Raw genomic sequence first — 21,449 nt, forward strand, 5'->3', positions numbered from 1 at the left:
ATACACTGAGAACAGGGTCTGATACACTTAGGTGTAAACAAAGTATCATCACCCAGGATGGGGGGGGAGCCTCAGGGAAGTCACAGCGGCAATCCTGGAGTCTTGGTTTCCTCCTGGCATTGAAGGGGGGCAGACCCTCCCTCACAGGGTGCTGGGAGGCCTCAGCAAGGCAGTCTCCGAAAGGGGCTTAGCACAGTGCCTGGCACAAAGGAGGGATAAGCTGAATGTTAGTCCTATATGGACTGTGGTGGATCTGAGCCCAAAACTGTGTGCCTGCAGCCTGTGCTCCTCTGCCTGGCTTCCAGTGGCCGGATGGCCCAGGTGAAGCAGGCAGACATTGGCTTGCAGGGACCAGAGGCTGTGGACGGCCTGTGAGCCCCACAGTGGGCTGAGCTTTGGGGAGCCTGCAAGAGCTGAAGGCCTCAGATATGTGGGTAGAGAGAGGAGAGTCAGCCCTAGAAGCTGCCTGGGCTGTGAAACAGCCTTGCCGTGCTGTGTTCCAGGTGCGACTGTCCCCCTGGCTACAGCGGGAAGCTCTGCGAGGTGGACAACGATGACTGCACGGCCCACAGGTGCCGCCACGGGGCCCAGTGTGTAGATGCGGTCAATGGCTACACATGCATCTGCCCCCAGGGCTTCAGGTATGAGGGAGGGGCTGGATGGCAGGAGGCAGTGGGCTGGAGACTGGTGGGCCCAGGCAGCCTGTGTGGAGACCCAGGCCCAGGCAGCCCTAGTCTGGAGTCTACATGGTGCCTTTAGATCCCCAAACCTTCTTCAGCCCTTCCAAGTCCCAGACACTGTTAGCAGACATTGTTGGCCCCACGCTATGGATGGGAAAAGAAGCTACAGGGCAACCACGTGGAAGTCACTTGGGGTCCAGCTCATGTAATGTCAAGCTTGGGCGTGATTCCAGCTGATGGAAGATGCCACTGTTTTGGAGCCCAGCTTGCAGGGCGGGGGTAGTAGCCACATGGCCACACAGGCAAGAGTCTTCTTTCTAGACTGGAGAACAAAACCATTGTAGTAGCCTAATGGCAGAAAAACGGAGGAGAATAAGAGGGTTTGGGGGAGTTCCCATTGTGGCTCAGCGGAAACGAGTCTGACTAGTATCCATAAGGACGCAGATTCAATCCCTGGCCTTCCTCCGTGGGTTAAGGCTCTGGTATAGCCATGAACTGTGGTGTAAGTCACAGGCTCGGATCTCACATTGCTGTGGCTGTGGTATAGGCGGGCAGCTGTAGCTGTGATTCAACCCTCAGCCTGGGAACCTCCATATGCCGCAGGTGCAGCCCTAAAAAAAGGCAAAAAAAAAAAAAAAGAGGGGTCAGTCTTGGAATCAGTGAAGCCAGGAGAGAAAGAGGAGATGGGAGGCACTGGCCAGGGGGTCAGACATCTGTAGGGCTTGTGAAGGGGGGTGTGAGTTGCAGCTCTAGCTCCCACACTGACTGGAAGGGAACAGCTCAGGGGAGCCCGAAGGAGAGGCGGGGACCACAGATAAGGGGTCAGACTGAGGGACCGTTCTTTGTACATCATCAGTCCTCATGCAACTGTGCAAGCGAGCCTTGGTCACAGACTCTGAGAATGTGAGCCCGGCAGGAACCGTGAGTTCTCAAGGCCATTGGTTCCAAAGCCTGATTGAGAACATCTGCATCAGGGGCTGGTGAAAATAAAAGCGCTAGAACCCTACCCCGCAGCTACTACATTAGAGTTGGTGGGTGGGAAGAAGGAGCTAGAAACCCGCATCTTAAAATTTGTTGGAGTTCCCGTCGTGGCACAGTGGTTAACAAATCCGACCAGGAACCATGAGGTTGCGGGTTCGATCCCTGCCCTTGCTCAGTAGGTTAAGGATCCAGCGTTGCTGTGAGCTGTGGTGTAGGTTGCAGACACGGCTCGGATCCAGCGTTGCTGTGGCTCTGGCATAGGCCGGCAGCAACAGCCCGCATTAGACCCCTAGCCTGGGAATCTCCATATGCCACAAGTGTGGCCCTAAAAAGACAAAAGACCCCCCCAAAAAATTGTTTAATTGCAGTGGAAATGCACATCACACAAAATTGACCATCTTAAGCAGTTTTAAATGTACAGTTCAGTCGTGATAAGTACATTCATATTGCTGTACAACCATCGCCACCATCCATCTCCAGAGCTCTTTTTTCCTGCAAAGGGAAACCCAATGAAATAGCTCCCTACGTCTTGCTTCTGCCCTCATCCACGGCTGGATGAGAATCTGCACTCAACAAACTCATCACAGGCGATTCCAATGACACTGATATGAAGGACCTGCACTCTGGTCCAATCCCACTATTTTATAAATGGGAAGTCGGGGGCTTAGAGAAGAAAGGGGACTGGCCCCAGTTAGTGGCAAGGCTGTCAACAGTCCCACCTCCCTCTCAGGCTGCCCTCTCCATGAGCAGCTCTTGGACCGAGATAACTTGATGTCTCCTCTCTTGTTCCTCTGCCTTCCCTCCCGCCCTGCCCCCCATTCTCCTCCCCTCCCTTCAGCGGGCTCTTCTGCGAGCACCCCCCGCCCATGGTCCTGCTGCAGACCAGCCCCTGCGATCAGTACGAGTGCCAGAACGGGGCCCAGTGCATCGTGGTGCAGCAGGAGCCCACCTGCCGCTGCCCCCCGGGCTTCGCCGGCCCCAGGTGTGAGAAGCTTATCACCGTCAACTTCGTGGGCAAGGACTCCTACGTGGAACTGGCCTCCGCCAAGGTCCGGCCCCAGGCCAACATCTCCCTGCAGGTGCGCCGCCGCCCCTCCCCCCCGCCCCCAGAAGGACCCCAGCCAGCCCCCAAGCTCTGACTGTAGGAGAACAGCTGGGGTGCCCCCTTCCCTACACAGCCTCAAGGACCGCACTCAGCTGGGGGGATCAGGACAAGCTCTCGCCACAAACAGCAGCCCCGCTTCCAGCCTCATTCCCTCTTTTCTCCAGGAAACACTCATTTAGTTCATATATTCCAGACACAGGGATGGCAGTGGGGATTCAGCGGTGGACAAGACAGGCAAAGCCCTTTGACCCGGGCAGGATGGCAAGAAAAAGGACAAGGACAACCCTGGGAGCACATAGGTGGGGCAGTGATCCCAGCCTGCTGGGGAGAATCAGGGAAGGCTCCCCGGAGGCAGTGATAACGAAGCTGAGTTCTGAAAGATGAGTAGGAGTTTGCTTGGAGAAGGATAGAAGGGTGAGAGATTTACACTGCAGGATGAAGAGGGAGTACATTGAGCGACCAGCATGTGCAAAGGCCCAGAGGCCCAGGCGAGGGGGGCATTTTTCGGGGCATTTAGTGTGAACCAAATTCTTTTCCGGCTAACTTCTTTCAGGTTCCTTACCTCTGGACCTGAGTACAGTTGTCCCATTCTGCATTTCTGGTGACCTCAGTGCCGTAGGAGGCAGCAGGGAGAAGGGAAGGGGTATGATAGAGAAAGAGCAGGCCCCTGCCTGTAGGCTTGCTGGGGAGGGGGACCCCGGAGCCACAGCTGGAGGGTGCAAGCCAGTGAGTGGCCCTGCCACATGGCATTAGCTGAGGCCCTTTCTTCCTTCCGGTCATGGCCGCACTAGCCCAGGTTTAAGCCTATGGAGAAAATAGTCAACAAAGATCCATGGGGCATCCTTACCTGCCAGGTACCATTCTAGGCACTGGGGCTGCAGAAATGCACGTAAGTTCACATGGCCTCACCTCAGGGAGCCTGTGGTCCAGTGGACAGGCCTCTAAGATGGGGCTTGAGCCTGGGCGCACATAAGAAGGATGCTCTGGTCGCCTCATCACCCACATGCCTTCCTCCCACCCACCCACCCACCTAGTGACCCAAATGTTGAGTCCCAACTAACCAGAGCAGCACCCAGTGCCCAGATACCCTGCTGCCCTATCAAACCACCTGCTCCACATCCCACTCCTTCAGCGGCTCCTGGGGGGCAGGGGGGCAGCAGGTTGCTGGGAGAGCCCCCACACCTGCAGCCTGGTGCCTGGCAGACACACCCTCTGGGCACCAGCTTCTGAAACCAGTGCTTCTCAGCCTTGGCAACACGTTAAAATCTCCTGAGAAACTTCTCTTCTTTGCCTGGGTCCCACCCCTAGAGCTTTGGCTGTAAGTGATTTGGGGTGAAGCCCAGACACTGGTGTTTTAAAAAATGCCCCAGATGACTCTTAACACAGGGCCTAGTTCATAGTAAACATTGACTTCAATAGTAATGGTAGGTATCTTATTTGTAATTAATATTATACTTTATAAAGAAAGACATAGGTCCCAACAGAGACGCTAGATCGGAGGGTTCCTGGTGTTTATATATGTAAACATACGCACTCACATATATGCACATAAAAACATAGGGGCACACAATGGGTGCTCCATATGTGTTTGTTGAATGGCTCCAGCTGCATTCGCCGGAGTGCTAAGTATAGGCCTTCCTTCTGGGAATGTGCAGGCTAGAGGAGGAAATACGGACATGAATTCACATCCAGGGTTCATGCCAAAAATGCCACCTGGGAGAGGGCTCTGTGAGGTGGGGACAGGGGTGGGGACGGGGAAGAGGGGCCTCAGGGGAGCTGACCCCCGTGCCTCTCTCCAGGTGGCCACAGACAAGGACAACGGCATTCTTCTCTACAAGGGAGACAACGACCCCCTGGCACTGGAGCTGTACCAGGGCCACGTGAGGCTCGTCTATGACAGCCTGAGCTCCCCGCCAACCACGGTGTACAGGTGAGGACCACAGCACCTGCGCCACCGCACGAGCTCCTCATCCTCCAGCCTGCTTCCCGCACTGGGAGGAGATGCCGGGCGGCTCTGGTGCTGCTTCTCCCCCCAACACACACACACAGGTGCAGACACACACACATACACACAGACAGACTCCACTGGCAGAGTGGCGGGCGGGAGAGGTGGGAGCGTGAGAGGCGGTCTTGGAAGAGGAGGCAGGAGGAAGGCAGCCAGGGAGGTGACACCTCATTACCATAAGATAAATGGCCAGCTGGCTACTGAGCCCGAGCCTGTGCTCCAGTGGGGACGGGGCTGCTTAATGAGATGCCCTTTTCAAAATGTCATCCTAATCTTATTAGTTTAAGAAAGAAAACAGGGGCCGTTAGCACGGAACTCCAGGGGAAGGGATTCCAGAGCACAGAGGGAGCAGGACTCCTCAAGTGACTTTGAGACTGTTCTGAAGGACAGTGCTTCCTAAACTTGAGCCTGATTTTTCCATCATCAGTATGTCAGCTGAGCTATTACATAACGCTCCCTTGCACTGGCTTTAAATCTGCTCACTTTTTAAATTTAGCTTCATCTTGAGGAATATCATCTGTGAAATCCCAGCTCTGCTAGCTTATCATCTTAGTTGTTTTTTTTTTTTTTTTCTACTCAGTAAAATGAATTCTAAACTCAACATTTAAAAATTAGTTTAGTTATAAATATTTTGTCATACTTATAAAGTAACTCTTCAAATGAGAAATGTTTGTCTGCATGACCCTTAAAAATCACAAACGCTTCCATGGAAGGAGAGCCGTGACTTGGGACAAGCGCCACACGTGACACATCCAGAGGCCGGCCCTTCCCCTCTGGGAGCAAGAGCTCATTGACTGGGGATGAGGGAAGAGCAGCATCTTTCTTCAGTAACTAAATCCTTTCTTCAATGAAAACTTTATGAAGAACTTAATCACTTTTACATTCTTTTTTTTAAATATTATTTTCCATCATGGTCTATCCCAGGAGACTGGATCTAGTTGCCTGTGCTGTACAGCAGGACCTCATTGCTTATCCATCCTAAATGTAATAGTTTGCATCTCCTAACCCCAAACACCCCGTCCATCCCGCTCCCTCCCCCTTTCCCCTTGGCCACCGCAAGTCTGTTCTTTATGGGTGTGAGTCTGCTTCTGTTTCGTGGATAGGTTCGTTTGTGTCATATTTGAGATTCCACATGTGTAAGAGCTATCATAGGGTATTTGTCCTTTCTGATTGACTTCACTCAGTATGATCCTCTCTAGTTCCATTCATATTGGTGCCAATGGCACTACTTCATCCTTTTTATGGCTGGGTAATATTCCATTGTGTACATGTACCGCATTGTAACCCATTCGTCTGTGGATGGACATTTCGGTTGTTTCCATGCCTGGACTATTGTGAATAGTGCTGCAGTGAACATAGGGGTGCGTGTACCTTTTGAATTATGGTTTTTGCCCAGGTATATGCCCAGGAGTGGGATTGCTGGATCATACGGTAGTTCTGTATTTAGTTTTCTGAGGAACCTCCATTCTGTGTTCCATAGTGGTTGTACCAGTTTACATTCCCACCAACAGTGTAGGCGGGTTCCCATCTTTGCACACCCTCTCCAGCATTTGTAATTTGCAGACTTACTAAAGAGGGCCCTTCTGCCCGGGGTGAGGTGGTACTTCTTTGTGGTTTTGATTTGCATTTCTCAAATAATTAGTCATGTTGGAGCATCTTTTCATGTACCTGCTGGCCATCCGTATGTTCTCTTTTGGAGAAATGTCTTCTTAGGTTTTCTGTCCATTTTTCAGGTGGGTTGTTTGGTTTTTGGTGGTTGAGTTATATGAGTTTCTGTATATTTTAGAGATTATGCCCTTGTGGGTATCATTTGCAACTATTTTCTCCCATTCTGTAAGTTGTCTTTTTATATTTTTTTTATGGTTTCCTTTGCTGTGCAAAAGCTTCTGAGTTTGACTGGGTGCCATTGGTTTATTTTTGTTTTCATTTCTGTCGCCTTGGGAGACCGACCTAAGGAAACATTGGCTCGGCTGAATCAGAGAATGTTTGCCTGTGTTCTCTTCTAGGAGTTTTATGGTATCAAGTCTTATCTCTAAGTCTTTAAGCCATTTTGTGGAATGCAATCATTTGTAATACACAGAAGCAAAACCGCCCTGCAGAGCTGGAGGGGGCAGAGTTTCCTCCTTCGTACCCTCTGATGAAGGCCCCCAGTCTGCCCCCCAACAAACCTAGTTGAACACCATTGGTTCAAACCAGAGGTTCTCAAAATGAAGCCCCAGAGCAGCAGTGGGACCCAGGAAGTTATTAGAAACGTGTATCCTCGGACCCCATCCCAGACCGACCCGCCAAAACCCCAGGGTTGGGCCCAGCCACTGGCTTGAAGGAAGGAGCTCTAGGTGATTCTGAGAAGCCAGCTTACCCTCACAGCCTGCCTGAAGAAGGAGCCATTTGCAGTGAGCTTTGAAGAATCTGTACGAGCAGGGAGGGGAGGTGGGCTGGCAGGCTAGGAGAACAGCAATGACAAGCCTGAGGGACAATGAAAAGGCAGCAACCAGAGCAGCAGGTTCCAAGGCGGAGGGTGGCTGGAGGGAAGACCAGCCAGGTTAGGACAGTCGGGTACAGTGGACGTCCCAGTGGCCTCAGAGTTCCCTGGAGCCAGGGCCTCCTAGCACCTGTGTTCCTGGGGCCGCTGGTCATGGGTGAAGTGGAGGGGACCGAGAGCCCAGGGGCACGGCCAGGGTGACCCAACACATAGCCTGTGACACTATGCACATCTGGGCTTGGACAGGTTACCCCACCCCCGGCCTCAGGGTTCTCAGCCTCACCTGTGTACCGTGGATGACGGCGGGCTGTCCCCCCAGGGGTGTTGCTGAGGGCTGGGGGAGAAAGCACCTGGCAAGTTGAGCCTCTGCACGGGCAGGTGGGACTGAAGGTGACAGCCAGACTCCAGGGCAGCCGGGCCCTTCTCCAGCAGAGCCCTGCCCTTCCCACAGTGATGTTAGCTGTTGGTTTGGTTAAGGGGTGTGTGGTTGGCTGGAATGTTGGCGCGCCCTGCTGTTGCCTGAATCAGCGGGAGGAGTGAATCAGGAACCCAGAGAATTGTCATCTCCAGCCCTTGCCAGGAAGTCAGGCAAGAGTTAGCAAGTAGCCCCTGGGAGACCCCAAGGCTACCTCATCTTTTTTTTTTTTTTTTCTCTTTTTAGGGCTGCACCCACAGCATATGGAGGTTCCCAGGCTAGGGGTCAAATCAGAGCTACAGCTGCCAGCCTACGCCAAAGCCACAGCAACACCAGATCGGAGCCATGTCTGTGACCTACACCACAGCTCACGGCAACACCGGATCCTTAACTCATTGAGCGAGGCCAGGGATCGAACCTGTTCCTCATGGATACTAGTCAGATTTGTTTCTGCTGAGCCATGATGGGAACTCCTCCAGGTCCCATCTTTGACCCAAGTAAAGGATGTCCCTGCCGGGATCCTCATGCCCAGCCTGGTGACAGATATTTAAGGCTCCTCAGCTCACAATCCTAAAGGGCCCAAGTCTCCAGCAATCTCATATTTGCTTCCAAGTACTTTTCTCCCGGCAGCCCTGGTTTTGCCCCATTGTGCACGCTGTCACTCACTCGGGGACATTTCTCGGGCACCTTGTGTCGGCCAGGTCCTGGGCCAGGTGTAGCGGCCACAGAGTTCAGCAAAACACAGTCCAGGGAGGAAGGCAGGTGTGTAAATAAGCAACTCTTGCACCAGTGGAATAAAGTAGGTCTCACGGAAGACACAGGAGCACCGTGCGGCGAGCAGACCGTTCTGCTTAGGGAACCAGGGAAGGCTTCCTGGAGGAGGAGGTAATGTGTGAGCTGTGGCGTGAGCTGTGACTGACAAGTACGTCCACAGGCTGAGAAGTGAGGCGGCTGTGAGCAGGGAAGACCCTATCAAGTTACACAGATGCCAGGCTGGGAGGACACAGGTCAGCAGCCGGCAGGACAGGAAAGCCATCCCAGCCTGAAAATTAGATCTCCTCAGAGTCACAGCAGCGCCCTCTGGCCTCCTCAGCCTCGGAGCCAAGGCTGATCTCATCAGGGCAGTTGGCAGCCTGCTGACCTCTGCCCACTGAGGCCCGCGGCAGGGCCATGCAGGCCTGGAGCAGCCGGGTTCCAGGGCCTCCATCACGCCAGCCAGAGTCCCAGGTGGTGAGGTTCTAGTCCAGACCAGGGCAGGGGGGCGGGATACACAAAACCCCACATGAGCCCTGACTGCCCTGTGCCTCAGGGCTAAGTCTGAGGAACAAACTCACCTGCACACAAAGCCCACGAGCTGAGTAAGGTAACAGACTTGGGGAAAGTGGGTCCCCATAGGGAGTGGTGGAGACCGTGGTAGCCCAGAGGGGACGGCTGCAGCAGATGCAGCAGTGTGGGAAGGCAGATTCCCCTAAGAAGCTACGAATTCAGGGTTTCTATGTGAAATACCTCAGGGCTTAGATGTTGCCCATTTAAAAACACCCTAGAGAGCAGGAGTTCCTGTTGTGGCTCAAGAGGTTAAGGACCCAACATTGTCTCTGTGAGGATGCAGGTTCAATCCCTGGCCTCGCTCGGTAGGTTCAGGATCCAGTGTTGGTGCAAACTGCAGCATAGGGCACAGATGCAGCTCGTATCAGGTGTGGCTGTGGCTGCAGCTCCAGGTCAAGTCCAGGCCTGGGAACTGCCATAGGCAGCAGGTGAGGCTGTAAAAAGAGAAAACAAACCCAGAAACACCCCCCAGAGAGTTCTCTTAAGCAAGCCACGCTTACTCCCTCCATCATCATTACCACAAAACCCTCCATCTTTGTCTCATCCAATCCTCACTGCAAGCCCCGGGCAAGCATCACCACTACTAGTTCAGGGATGAGAAACTTGAAGCGCCCATGAATCCTTGGCCCAAAGACACAGAGGACAGCAAGTCGCAGAACTGTGATTCAAACCCAGTCCAGGCTCCCACCAGAACCTTCATGCCGGGGCACGAAGGACATAGACAAAAGAGGGCATGTGGCTACCCCTGCTGGTCCAGGAGGGAGGGGTTGCTGCAGGGCAGGCTGAGACCTCAGGCTGTTGCCTGAAATATCCCAGGAACTTTGTGAGGCTCTGTCGCCACCTAGTGGTCAGATCTCAGCATCCATGGGCGCTTACCCAGCGCTTGGAGGAACAGACCACTTGTCCCATAGTGGTGAAGGACCCTGTGCCTTGGGAGTTGGATTCAAGTCCTTGCTGCCACCACCTCCACTTTTAAGACTCAGGACTCGACCCTAAATTGCTGAGCCTTAGGTCTCAAGTGGAGGAAAAAAAGTGTACATCCCACCAGGGAATTGTTAGGGTTAAATGAGAGAATGCAAGTATTTCACATGGTTAAGCGCTCAACACGTCTCCTGCGTTGGCCCAGTAACTGTTTGTTTTATGGCCACACCAGTGGTGTATAGAACTTCCCGGCCAGGGTCTGAATCCCAACTGAAGCTGTGACCCACACTGCAGCTGCAGCACTGGGGATCGAACCCTTGCTTCTGCAGTGACCTAAGGTGCTGCGGTCAGGTTCTTAACTCACTGTGCCACAGCGGGAACTCCCCAACAACTGTTACTAAAAGCATAAGGGGACTCTGTGGGCCACTCTTGGCCAACACAAGCTCTCAGGTCAGTCCCAGACAGGAGCCCCCCAGCCTGGCTCACACACCTCGCACTGGGTACTGGTTTATGGGGCTCAGTGGAAGACAAGGAAGACTCTCAGAGCCCCTTCACTTCCCTGAAATTCCTAAATATCTTTCCAGGAGACTAATGTGAACTGGGCCTTGGGTCCACAGTGGGATCACCTCCTTTAGGAGTTCACATCAAGACATTTTGGGATTCGGTTGGTTTTTCCAATTGTTTTCTTTTTTGTAGCACCAGAGGCCTTTTCCCCATCCATATGTTATTTCAAAGGCCAAGACTTAAAAAAAAAAAAAAAAAACTAGAAGTGAAACCATTGTTTTCTGCAAGGTAATGAAAAATCAAAATCTTCAGCCTCTTCCCCGTCCCCCAGGCCTCCAAAGATACACTGTTTGAAAACCACTGGCTTTATGCATTATTTCCGGGAGATCCTGGTTCAGATGGGCCAGGAACAGGTGACCTGTTGACCCATGAGGACCTACTGGCACAGATAAGGTTATGGGAGTTTTGATTCGGAATCAATCCTTAATTTTTTTAGGCATAACTGACCCCTATTAGTTTCAGGATACAACATAATGATTTGATATGTGTACATACTGTGAAATGATGACAATAAGTCTAGTTAACGGCCATCACCATACACATTTTTTCCTTATGATGAGAACTTTTAAGATCTACTCTCTTAGCAACTTTCAAATAGGAAGGGTTTTGGAGTTCCCGTCGTGGCGTAGTGGTTAACGAATCTGACTAGGAACCATGAGGTTCCGGGTTCAATCCCTGACCTTGCTCAGTGGGTTAGGGATCCAGCTTTGCTGTGAGCCGTGGTGTAGGTCGCAGACATGGCTCGGATCCCACGCTGCTGTGGCTCTGGCGTAGGCCAGGCTGTACAGCTCCGATTAGACAATTAGGCCCTTAGCCTGGAAACCTCCATATGCTGTGGGAAGCGGCCCTAGAAAAGGGAAAAAAAAAAAAAAGACAAAATGAAGGGTTTTATTAACTCTAGTCACCATGCTATACATTATACCCCCAGGGAAATTATAAATGGAATTGTTTTCTTGATTTCTCTGATAGTTATTAGTGAATAGAAATGTAACTGATTTTTATGTATTAATTTTATATCCAGCCACTTTACTGAATTTGTGAATTCTGATAGTTTTTTAGTAGAAACTTTAGGTTTTTCTGTATATAATATCATGTCATCTGCCAGTAGTGACAGTTCTATTTCTTACTTTCTGATTTGGATGCCTTTTTTTTTTTTCTTTCCCAATTACTCAGGCTGGGACTTCCAATACTATGTTGAGTATAAATAGTGAGAGTGGGCATCCTTGTATCATTTCTACCTTGAAAGGAAAAGCTTTCAGTTTTTCGCCATCGAGTAATGTCATTTGTGGGCTTGTCACATGTGGCCTTTATTATGCTGAATGTTCCCTCTACATCCACTTTGTTGAGGGTTTATCATGGATGTTGAATTTCCTCAAATTCTTTTTCTGCATTTATCGGGATGATTATGAGATTTTTAGCTTTCATCTTGTGGTGGTGTATCATACTGATGGATTTGTGATGTTGAGCCATCCTTGCATCCCTGGATTAAACCCCACTTAATCATGGTACATGACTTTTTTAGTGTATAGATGAATTAGGCTTGCTGATATTTTATTAAGAATCTGGAGTTCCCGTCTTGGTGCAGTGGTCAACGAATCTAACTAGGAACCGTGAGGTTGCGGGTTCGATCCCTGGCCTTGCTCAGTGGGTTGCCGATCCGGCATTGCCCTGAGCTGTGGTGTAGGTTGCAGATGCGGCTTGGATCCCACGTTGCTGTGGCTGTGGTGTAGGCTGGTGGCTACGGCTCCGATTGGACCCCTAGCTTGGGAACTTCCATATACCGCGGGAGCGGCCCAAGAAATGGCAAAAAGACAAAAAATTTTAAAAATAATAAAAAAATAAATAAATAAATTTACAGACTTCAGTCAACGTTAAAAAATAGTAAAATTTAAAAAAAAAATCTGCATCTATGTTCATCAGGAAAATTGGCCTGTAACATTAATTTCTTGTGGCGTTCTTGTCTAGTTTCCTTATCAGGGTGACATACAGAAGTTTCCAGGCCAGGGATCAAACTAGTGTCACAGCAGTGACCTGAGCTGCTGCAGTGACATCATGGCATCCTTAACCCACTGTGCCACAAGGAAACTCCACACTGGCCATGTAAAATGAGTTTGGAAGTGTTCCTTTCTATCCTGTTTTTTTTGGGGGGGGGGGGTTTGTGGGTTCTCCCCCCCATGTAAAACATTGCTTTAAGTTTTAATGTTTATTTCCCCAAGACAGCCTAGCCTGCACTCTACTTGGATAAATTTTACAAGCTAGTGTTCTGCTGCTTCTAGTTTAAAACTTGAACCATGTTTCTGATGACAAGGAATGCTGCAAAAATACTCTAGTTCAACAAAGAGTTATGATCACAAAATAATTTTTTATCCCATCTACAGTGTTTCAGAATTACCAGTTGAGGGAGTTCCCGTTGTGGCGCAGTGGTTAACGAATCCGACTAGGAACCATGAGGTTGCAGGTTCGGTCCCTGCCCTTGCTCAGTGGGTTGACGATCCAGTGTTGCCGAGAGCTGTGGTGTAGGTTGCAGACGCGGCTCAGATCCCGAGTTGCTGTGGCTCTGGTGTAGGCCGGTGGCTACACTCCGATTCGACCCCTAGCCTGGGAACCTCCATATGCCGGGAGCGGCCCAAGAAATAGCAAAAAAAAAAAAAAAAAAAAAAGAATTACCAGTTGATTTTTTTTTTTTTTTTTTTTTTTGGTCTTTTTGCCTTTTCTAGGGCCGCTTCTGCGGCATATGGAAGTTCCCAGGCTAAGGGTCTAATCCGAGCTGTAGCCACAGCAATGCAGGATCCGAGCCGCATCTGCAACCTACACCACAGCTCACGGCAACGCCGGATCCTTAACCCACCGAGCAAGGCCAGGGATCAAACCCGCAACCTCATGGTTCCTAGTTGGATTCGTTAACCACTGCGCCACGACGGGAACTCCACCAGTTGATTTTTAAACACAAAGTAGATACAGATGCTAATGGTGGCTAATCTGGTGTGTTTCATATAGCAAACTGTTGTTCATGGAACCCTTGTGCTCAAAGGGGAAGGCGCAGGATTTCCTCCAATGAGCCAGCTTGTAAAGAGTTCTTGTACAAATCGATCCTGTTTTTTTGGAAGAGTTCAAGCAGGATGGTTACAAAGTCTTTAAATGTTTGCTAGAATTTACTAGTGAGGCCATCTTTTCCTAGACTTCCGTCTGCTGGGAGGTTTTTATTACCAATTCGCTACTCTTACAGGCAGACCTCATTTGATTGCATTTGCTTTACTGAGCTTCACAGACACTGCATTGTGTACAAATTGAAGGCCTGTGGCCACTCAGAGCAAGCCTATCCAGTGCTGTTTCTCCACCAGCCTTTTCTCCCTTGGTCTCTGTGTCATATTTTGGTAATTCTCAGGTTATTTCAATATTGCACCATTAGTATATTTGTAGGGGTGATCTGGGATCGGTGATCTCGGAACTTACTATTGCAAAAAAGTTTGACTCCCTGAAGCCTCAGATAATGGTTAGCAGTTGTTAGCAATAAAGAATTTTTAAAATAAGGTATAAACATTTTTTTTTGAAATGCTATTGTGCATTTAATAGACTACAGTATAGTAGAAACATGATTTTTATATGCACTGGGAAACCAGAAAATTCATGGGACTTGCTTTATTGAAGGGGTCTGGAGCTCAACCCGCAGTATCTCCACCATATGCTATGTATCTACAGAGAGCGAGGAAATAAATCATAAAGCAAATGAGACGAACTGGAGAATCTATAGGTGTTCTCTGTACTGTCTTTTAGTGATGTACGTTGTATTTGGAATTACTTCCAAATAAAAAAAGTAAAAACAAAATGTAACACCAGTCAAGTTCACAGCCTGGGGCAGGCTGTGGAAGGCACTCGTTAAACCCTATGTCTCGCCCCCTTCTCTCCCGCCAGCGTGGAGACCGTGAATGATGGGCAGTTTCACAGTGTGGAGCTGGTGATGCTAAACCAGACGCTGAACCTGGTGGTGGACAAAGGAGCTCCCAAAAGCCTCGGAAAGCTCCAGAAGCAGCCAGCAGTGAGCATCAACAGCCCCCTCTACCTTGGAGGTAAAGCACCATCCCCTCCCACCTGCCCTCTGTGCTCAGGCACCTGCACCCAGGCCCACTGGGGCAGGGGGCTCCCAGCTCTCGGCACTGACCACCAAAGCCAATCAGGGAAGGCTGCCGGGAGGAAGTGAAAGCCAAGCTGGTCTCTCAAGGGTGAAGAGCTAGCCAGGTCACAGGGAGAAGAGGAAAGGCGAGAGGAAGTTGTCAGGGGGATGGAGGGAGGGAGGCTGGAATGGGGAGAGAGGAGGCAGAGACAGGGTCCCGGCCCTTTGATATGCAGGCTTCCCTCTGCTCTGCCACCTCCTGAGATGCTCTGGGGCTCAGTTGATATACGTAGAGGAACATGTTTGAGATGAAAGTCATCTGAAGACCAAAAAGAGAAGGCAGGCAAGCCACAGTCTGGCAGAGCCTGGGCCTGAAACACGGCCCGGGGCTGGTAGTTCGCAAATGGGTTATGTGCAAAAAGAAAAAGAAAAAAGGGCACCAGAGCAGCTTGCTCAACACAGATTCCTAGGACTTAGCCCAAGGCGTGCTCTGTGGGGGGCTGGATCGGCCCTGGAGTCTGTACTGTTAACAGCTGGTGCAGAAAGCCTAGTGCCCAGAGCCATCCGGGAAGGGACACAGCTTCTCTCCCAGCGAAGAGCCCCAAGGCACCCTGGTGGAGGCTGCTTCCCCAAGCCCCTCTGGGCTCCTGTGCTGTTTCTCCTGCAGGGCTTAACAGGGGGCTGGGGAGGCCTGGTGGGGGGGGGTGCTTCCTCCGTCCAGCCATTGTGGCCACACCTACTCAGTTTTTCTAGAGAAGCTCAAAATACAGATTTTGGGGAGAAATTTAATATGCTGAAATACTGGCAAGAAATTCAAGTTGTTTTAAGAGGCCCAGTGCAGGATAAAGGATGCCTGGCCACGTGGAACAAGGTCCCAGGTGTTGGCCCCTTCCCTCGTTGGGACAGCAGAGGCCCGGGGCTGGGCGCACTGAACGTGAACCCAGCACGCGGCTCCTACTCACACTGGGGAGGAGGGGGACCGGCCAGAGAAGGGTGGGCAGGGGCGGGTATTCAGGCCGCTGTCCTGGCACCCCTCCCGCAGGCATCCCCACCTCCACGGGCCTCTCGGCCTTGCGCCAGGGTGCCGACCGGCCGCTGGGCGGTTTCCACGGCTGCATCCACGAGGTGCGCATCAACAACGAGCTGCAGGACTTCAAGGCCCTCCCGCCGCAGGCCCTGGGCGTCTCGCCGGGCTGCAAGTCCTGCAGCGTGTGCAAGCATGGCCTGTGCCGCGCCGTGGAGAAGGACAGCGTGGTGTGCGAGTGCCACCCGGGCTGGACGGGCCCGCTGTGCGACCAGGAGGCCCGCGATCCCTGTCTTGGCCACAGGTCAGTGCCCCCACCCCCATTAGACACTGATGGAAGCCGGGGAGCCTGCAGTCAGGCTGTAGAGGGGACCTGTGCACGCCAGGCTGCTTCGAAGGGCAGGAGCTGGAGCTCCCATCATGGCTCAGCAGTTAACAAACCCAACTAGTATCCATAAGGACTCGGGTTTGATCTGGCCTGCCTCGTTCAGTGGGTTAAGGATCCGGCGTTACCATGAGCTGTGGTGTAGGTCTCAGAGTCGGCTCGGATCCTACGTGGCCGTGGCTGTGGCATAGGCCGGTGGCTACAGCTCCGATTCGACCCCTAGCCTGGGAACCTCCATATGCCACGGGCGCGGCCCTAAAAAAACAAAAACAAAACAGAAGGTCAGGCACTCACACATCCAAACAGCAGGTCCCACTCAGACACATCAGTGTTGGAGGGCCTTGCTGAAAAACACTTGTCAAGTGGCCTTTATAACCTGTCCAGAGCTGCAGCAGCCCCCGCGCTGCCTCCAAGAGAAGTAGAAAGGGCTGCCTGTGTGCATGCACCTTGGCAAGTGGGTGCATTTCAGCCCCGACTCTGCCACTGGCTCCACAGTGCCCTGTGTACAAACAGCCAAATCATTTCATGGCTCTGCCGTTCATTCATTCAAGTATTTACTGAGTGCCTACTATGTGCCAGAGTTTGTGCCAGAAATAAGAGAGCCAGCATCCTCAGTGTTCATAAACCTGAGTCAGCCACAAGTAACACCAGAGCCATGAGTTGTAACTTTTTTGGCTGAACAGGCTGAAACATGATAGCATGGACCTGGAGTGAAAGACAGCTATAAAGGGGCTGAGTTTCCTCGTTAGCTCTGGAGTGTGTGTGTGTGTGTGTGTGTGTGTGTGTGTGTGTGTGTTTGTGTGTGTGTGTTTGGCTCTACGATGAATAAGACTACAGTGAACACTGGCTCTGAAACAGCATCCCAGTGGAGAGAATGCTGCATCGTGATTAAGAGTCTAGGCTCTGGGAGTCCCCATCGTGGGTCAGCGGGTTAAGAACCAACCCAATGTAGTCTCCATGAGGATGTGGGTTTGATCCCTGGCCTTGTTCAGTGGGTTAAGGATCTGGCCTTGCTACAGGCTGCAGCGTGGGTCACAGAGGCAGCTCAGATCTGGTGTGGCTGTGGTATAGGTTGAAGCTGAAGCTCCAGTTTGACCCCTAGCCTGGGAACTTTCTATATGCCACAGGTGCAGCCGTAAAAAGAAAAAAAAAAAAAAATTACAGGCTCTGACAGCAGTTTTTCCATCTGTGAGAATGTGGATCAGACTGTCTTACTGCCCAGGACAGCAGAGGAGAGGGGAGTGCAGAAAATAAAGACAGAGACTCAGTGTAAAGCACTCACCCCACTGCCTGGCCCAGAGCAGGTGGTAGCTGGTGCTGGTGACAGTAATGATTACATTATCCGTTGAGATGGCAGAGCAGGTTAAATGTTTGGAGAATGCTCCAGTTCCTCCAAGCAGTGACTTGCCACTCAGATGTGTGGGTTCCAACATCTGTGTGTAAAACAGCCTCTAAGCCAGCCTTGAGGGATGCACAGCTGGCAGTGGCCCCTGGGGGATGCGCGGCCACTGGGCTGGCGGGGGGGCTGACCACAGGATGGAGAAGGCTTGAGGGCCCCTAGCTTCACATCCACTGGGCAGAGCCGGGACCCAGCTGGGGGGACAAGGATGTCTCCAGCTGCACTGATGCCTGGTTCCTCCCTCACCCTTGCCTCTGCCTCCAGCTGCAACCAGGGGAAGTGCGTGGCATCCGGGACCTCATACGTGTGCAAGTGTGCCGAGGGCTATGGAGGGGCCTTGTGTGACCACAAGAATGACTCAGCCAGCGCCTGCTCCGCCTTCAAGTGTCACCATGGGCAGTGCCACGTCTCAGATCGAGGGGAGCCCTACTGTCTGTGCCAGCCCGGCTTTAGTGGGGAGCACTGCGAACAAGGTGGGTCCACCGTGTGTATGGCCAGGGGCACCGGGGAGGGACGCGGGGTCAGAGTTGGACTCCACGTGCAGCCGGCCTAAGCGCCAGTTCCCACTGTGTCACAGGCTGCAGGACCTTCTCTGCATCCCTTTCTGAGCCTCAAATTCCCTCATCTTGAAAATGGGGGCAGGAGTTCCATCATGGCTCGGCAACGGTTAACAAACCCAACTAGTATCCACGAGGACCCAGGTTCGATCCCTGGCCTTGCTCAGTGGGTTAAGGATCCGGCGTTGCCATGAGCTGTGGTGTAGGTCACAGAGGCGGCTCAGATCCCACGTTGCTGTGGCTGTGGGGTAGGCTGGTGGCTGCAGCCCCAATTCGACCCCTAGCCTGGGAACTTCCATATGCTGCAGGTGTAGCCCTAAAAAGAAAAAAGAAAACGGAAGCAACACTATACCTTCCTGTATCCATTGTCTCTCTTGCTGCAATAACAAACAAGCCCCACCACATAGCTGTTCAAAGCCACATAAAACATGTTCTATCCCATACGGTTCTTGGGGGTCAAGGATTCAGAAATGGCTTAGCTAGGGGTCTCTCAAGGTTGCCAGCAGCCAGGGCTGCATGAGCCATCTGGGTTGTTCCTTCTCCCCCGCCTCCCCTCCCCTCCCTTCCCCTCCCAACTGCTGGCTCTTGAGCTGCCAGTGTGGACTGCTGACCAGCACCACGGACTCACCTGGGAGCTTATTAGAAATGCAGACACTCGGGCTCAGTCCAGACCTTTGGAAGCAGGACCCGCATTTTAGCAGGAGCCCTCGGTGCGTCTTCCAGACGTCAGCATTCCCGTCGTCCTGCCACCGCTGGGTCAACAGGAGACCCTTCCTTGATCTGATCCTTTTTCAAAACCATCACCTTCTCCTTAGCTCACTGAGTGGCCCCTGAGTGTAATACTTTTTGAGGTCAGCTCAAAAAAAAAGGAAAATTAAAATTAAATTCTATTACAAATGAAATGGTTCTGTCTCACAGGGGCAGGTTTTTCTCCTGCACGGAAACTCAGACGTCTTCCTCCCTGCCACCAGAACCCCAGGCAGCCCACCCCACGCCCCCATCAATCACTAGAGGACTCTCTGACATTTTATACCTTGCTGAAACCCATTCTTAACCATTTCTGTTAAATAATGTGTTTTGAAATAATTTCTGATCTAACAGAAAAATCGCCAGACCAATAGAAACAGCATCCCTGTTGCCTTGAGGCCGAACCAGTGACCGGTTAGCACGCTGCCGCATCCGCACCCTGGCCCTCTCCCAACACCACGCACACACTTAATCATCAGTCTCTTTCTGATCTTTTTAACAATCTCGTAATTTTTAACAAGTCTCTCAAGCTTAACAAAATTCACATGACCTCACATGACTCACCTCAGGCTTTAAAATGCATCAAGCCTTACGGCGTTTGCAATCTCCTCGGACCCCACCGCAGCCCATGAAGTAGCAGGAAGGTCCAGGACATGTGTCACCATTTTCCAGACGAGGGAAGTTGAGGCTCAGGGATGACAAGTGACTTGTCCAAGGCCGTGTGGCCGAGGATCCTGGCCCGGAGACTGTTACTCATTCTATCATTGCCTTGTTCCATCGGGGCTGGAGGTGACCAGTTGGGTCAGTGTCCAGAGGATGAAGCCAGGTCCCTCCCTCTCCCCTCCAGGCATTATTACAACTTGTGGAAAAGCTCATCAACTCCCATTCCTCCTCCTGCTCTCGACTCCAGCATCACTTCCCATCACTAACCTCCTGGCCCTGGGCTAGTCAGGCTCCTTTGCTGTGTATCTTGTATAAACCTGTTTCCTGCCTTCCTTAGCATCCACCCCAGATATATTCATTTAAATGACTACACAACTAGTGTCTAGACATTACACCAACAGAGACAGGCTACTGAGAGTGGTGGGGCCTGGGGCATCTTGGAGCTTTCCTGAAGCACTTAGCTTCAGCTCATCGGTGCCAGGCAGGGATGCAGGCTCCCCTCTGCCAGACCGCCTCCTGGTTTTCAAAGAAACCAAATATCCCACTGTTTACATGAACAAGCACATATTTAAAAAAAAAAAAAAAATGTTGGCCTTTAATTTGGTTTTTAAGCATCTGTGGCAAATCAAAATTTGGCTGGGATGGGCTTTAGCCCTCCGTCTACCCATGTGCCACCTCCAGTGTGGTCTTTAAGTTCCCTGAGAAGGGGACCACGCCTACTCTCATCACCCTGGGATCCTCAGGGCTTCACTGTCCATCAGGTACAGAGCCTCGCACAGAAAAGGCACTTGGTGTTTGCAGAAGGAGCAGTGCAATATGCTCAGGGGTGGGGCCCCACAGGGAGACCCCAAAGAGTGTTCTGAGAGCAGCCCCCCCCCCCCCCCCCCCGGCTGACCGCCACCTGCAGCCCAGCGCCCAGCGCTTACCTCTTCTGCCCTCTGCAGAGAGCCCGTGCCTGGGGGAGGTAGTCCGAGACGTGATCCGGCGCCAGAAGGGCTCCGCGTCCTGCGCCACGGCCTCCAAGGTGCCTGTAATGGAATGTCGTGGGGGCTGCGGGCCACAGTGCTGCCAGCCCACCCGCAGCAAGCGGCGGAAGTACGTGTTCCAGTGCACGGACGGCTCCTCGTTCGTGGAAGAGGTGGAGAGACACTTAGAGTGCGGCTGCCGCCCGTGTTCCTAGGGCCCCACCGCCGCCTGCCACCTACCGGCCCGTGGGGACCCCTGCGAGCTGCAACGCCAAGAAGTGGGAGCTGGAGGAGGACGCGAAAGAAGAGAGTATTAAGTATATTGTAAAATAAACAAAAAATAGAACTTATTTTTATTATGGAAAGTGACTATTTTCATCTTTTATGATATAAATATATCACACCGTCTGAGTATATGTACCATACAGTGAGTTATGTCTACCGCGTTTTTTGGTTCGTGTTGTGTATTTGTCCGGTTTTTATCAACAGCTGTTCAAAGGTTTAAGAAAAAAAAGACGAATAAAAATGTTTTAAAACAAAAGGATGAGAATAAAGAGGTTCCAGCCTGTCTGAGGAGGAAGGCGGAGGTTTATACGTTTAGGGAAACTGCCTACTGAGCTCAGGAAGAGGAATGAGACGAGGGAGAGAGAAGGAAGAGACTTTTGTTTCTCCTTATTTGAAATGACTTTTCTTCTTTCCTAAAGGAAGCCCCCCAGCTTTTCAGTCCTGGTGGTCGAGGCCAGGGCTGCCCAGTTCGTCCAGGAAAAGCCGCTAAGCGTGGGCTCCAAACTCTCCCTGGGCCCCAGCGCCCTGGCTGCCCCCTGAGCCCCAGGCCCCTGCAAGGTCTGAGGCCACAGCAGGCCCTCTCCCCCTTCCCCGCTGGCCTTGGTTCCATCACAGAGCGGTGTGAACGCAGCCACAGGCTGAGCTTGAGCCAGTCTTGCCAAATCTGAAAACAGCTGCTCATTGCCTGCCCCTCCCCAGGAGCACAGGGGTCAACCATCCACTAGGGCCGGGCACCCCCCCCTTCCTCTGGAAGCTCCTGAACCACTCTCCCCACTCCAGTCACTCTGGTGCTGGAAGGTGATACTGAGAGAGCAGGCAGCCTGGGCTGCTGGA

At 51.9% G+C, this 21,449-nt stretch overlaps 1 protein-coding gene and 1 long non-coding RNA gene across 20 annotated transcripts in view; one reads left to right on the top strand and one right to left on the bottom strand.

The window, feature by feature from the left end:
* Positions 1-20,871, top strand: part of SLIT3 (slit guidance ligand 3) — a 914,676-nt gene extending 893,805 nt beyond the window's left edge. For all 19 annotated transcript variants that reach the window (XM_085001790.1, XM_085001791.1, XM_085001793.1 and 16 more), the window contains 7 exons: positions 504-641; positions 2,500-2,740; positions 4,566-4,696; positions 14,392-14,546; positions 15,633-15,918; positions 17,663-17,871; positions 20,310-20,871. In XM_085001790.1, the coding sequence (XP_084857916.1) occupies positions 504-641; positions 2,500-2,740; positions 4,566-4,696; positions 14,392-14,546; positions 15,633-15,918; positions 17,663-17,871; positions 20,310-20,545 (1,396 nt within the window). In that variant the 3' untranslated portion in view covers positions 20,546-20,871. The remainder of the gene's footprint in view (positions 1-503; positions 642-2,499; positions 2,741-4,565; positions 4,697-14,391; positions 14,547-15,632; positions 15,919-17,662; positions 17,872-20,309) is intronic.
* On the bottom strand, positions 14,020-20,426 carry LOC106506532 (uncharacterized). Its single transcript, XR_014830877.1, has 4 exons — positions 20,292-20,426; positions 19,267-19,485; positions 18,584-18,811; positions 14,020-17,432 (listed from the first exon to the last, which is right to left on the bottom strand). It is a non-coding gene; the product is annotated as an uncharacterized LOC106506532 (long non-coding RNA).
* Positions 20,872-21,449: the final 578 nt, after the last annotated feature.

This window comes from Sus scrofa, chromosome 16 (genome assembly GCF_054392235.1).
Source record: "Sus scrofa isolate SSC_HxYL_T2T_F1_AM1 chromosome 16, Sscrofa_HxYL_maternal_Yorkshire_Landrace_v2.0, whole genome shotgun sequence".
NCBI classification, from domain to species: Eukaryota; Metazoa; Chordata; class Mammalia; order Artiodactyla; family Suidae; genus Sus; species Sus scrofa.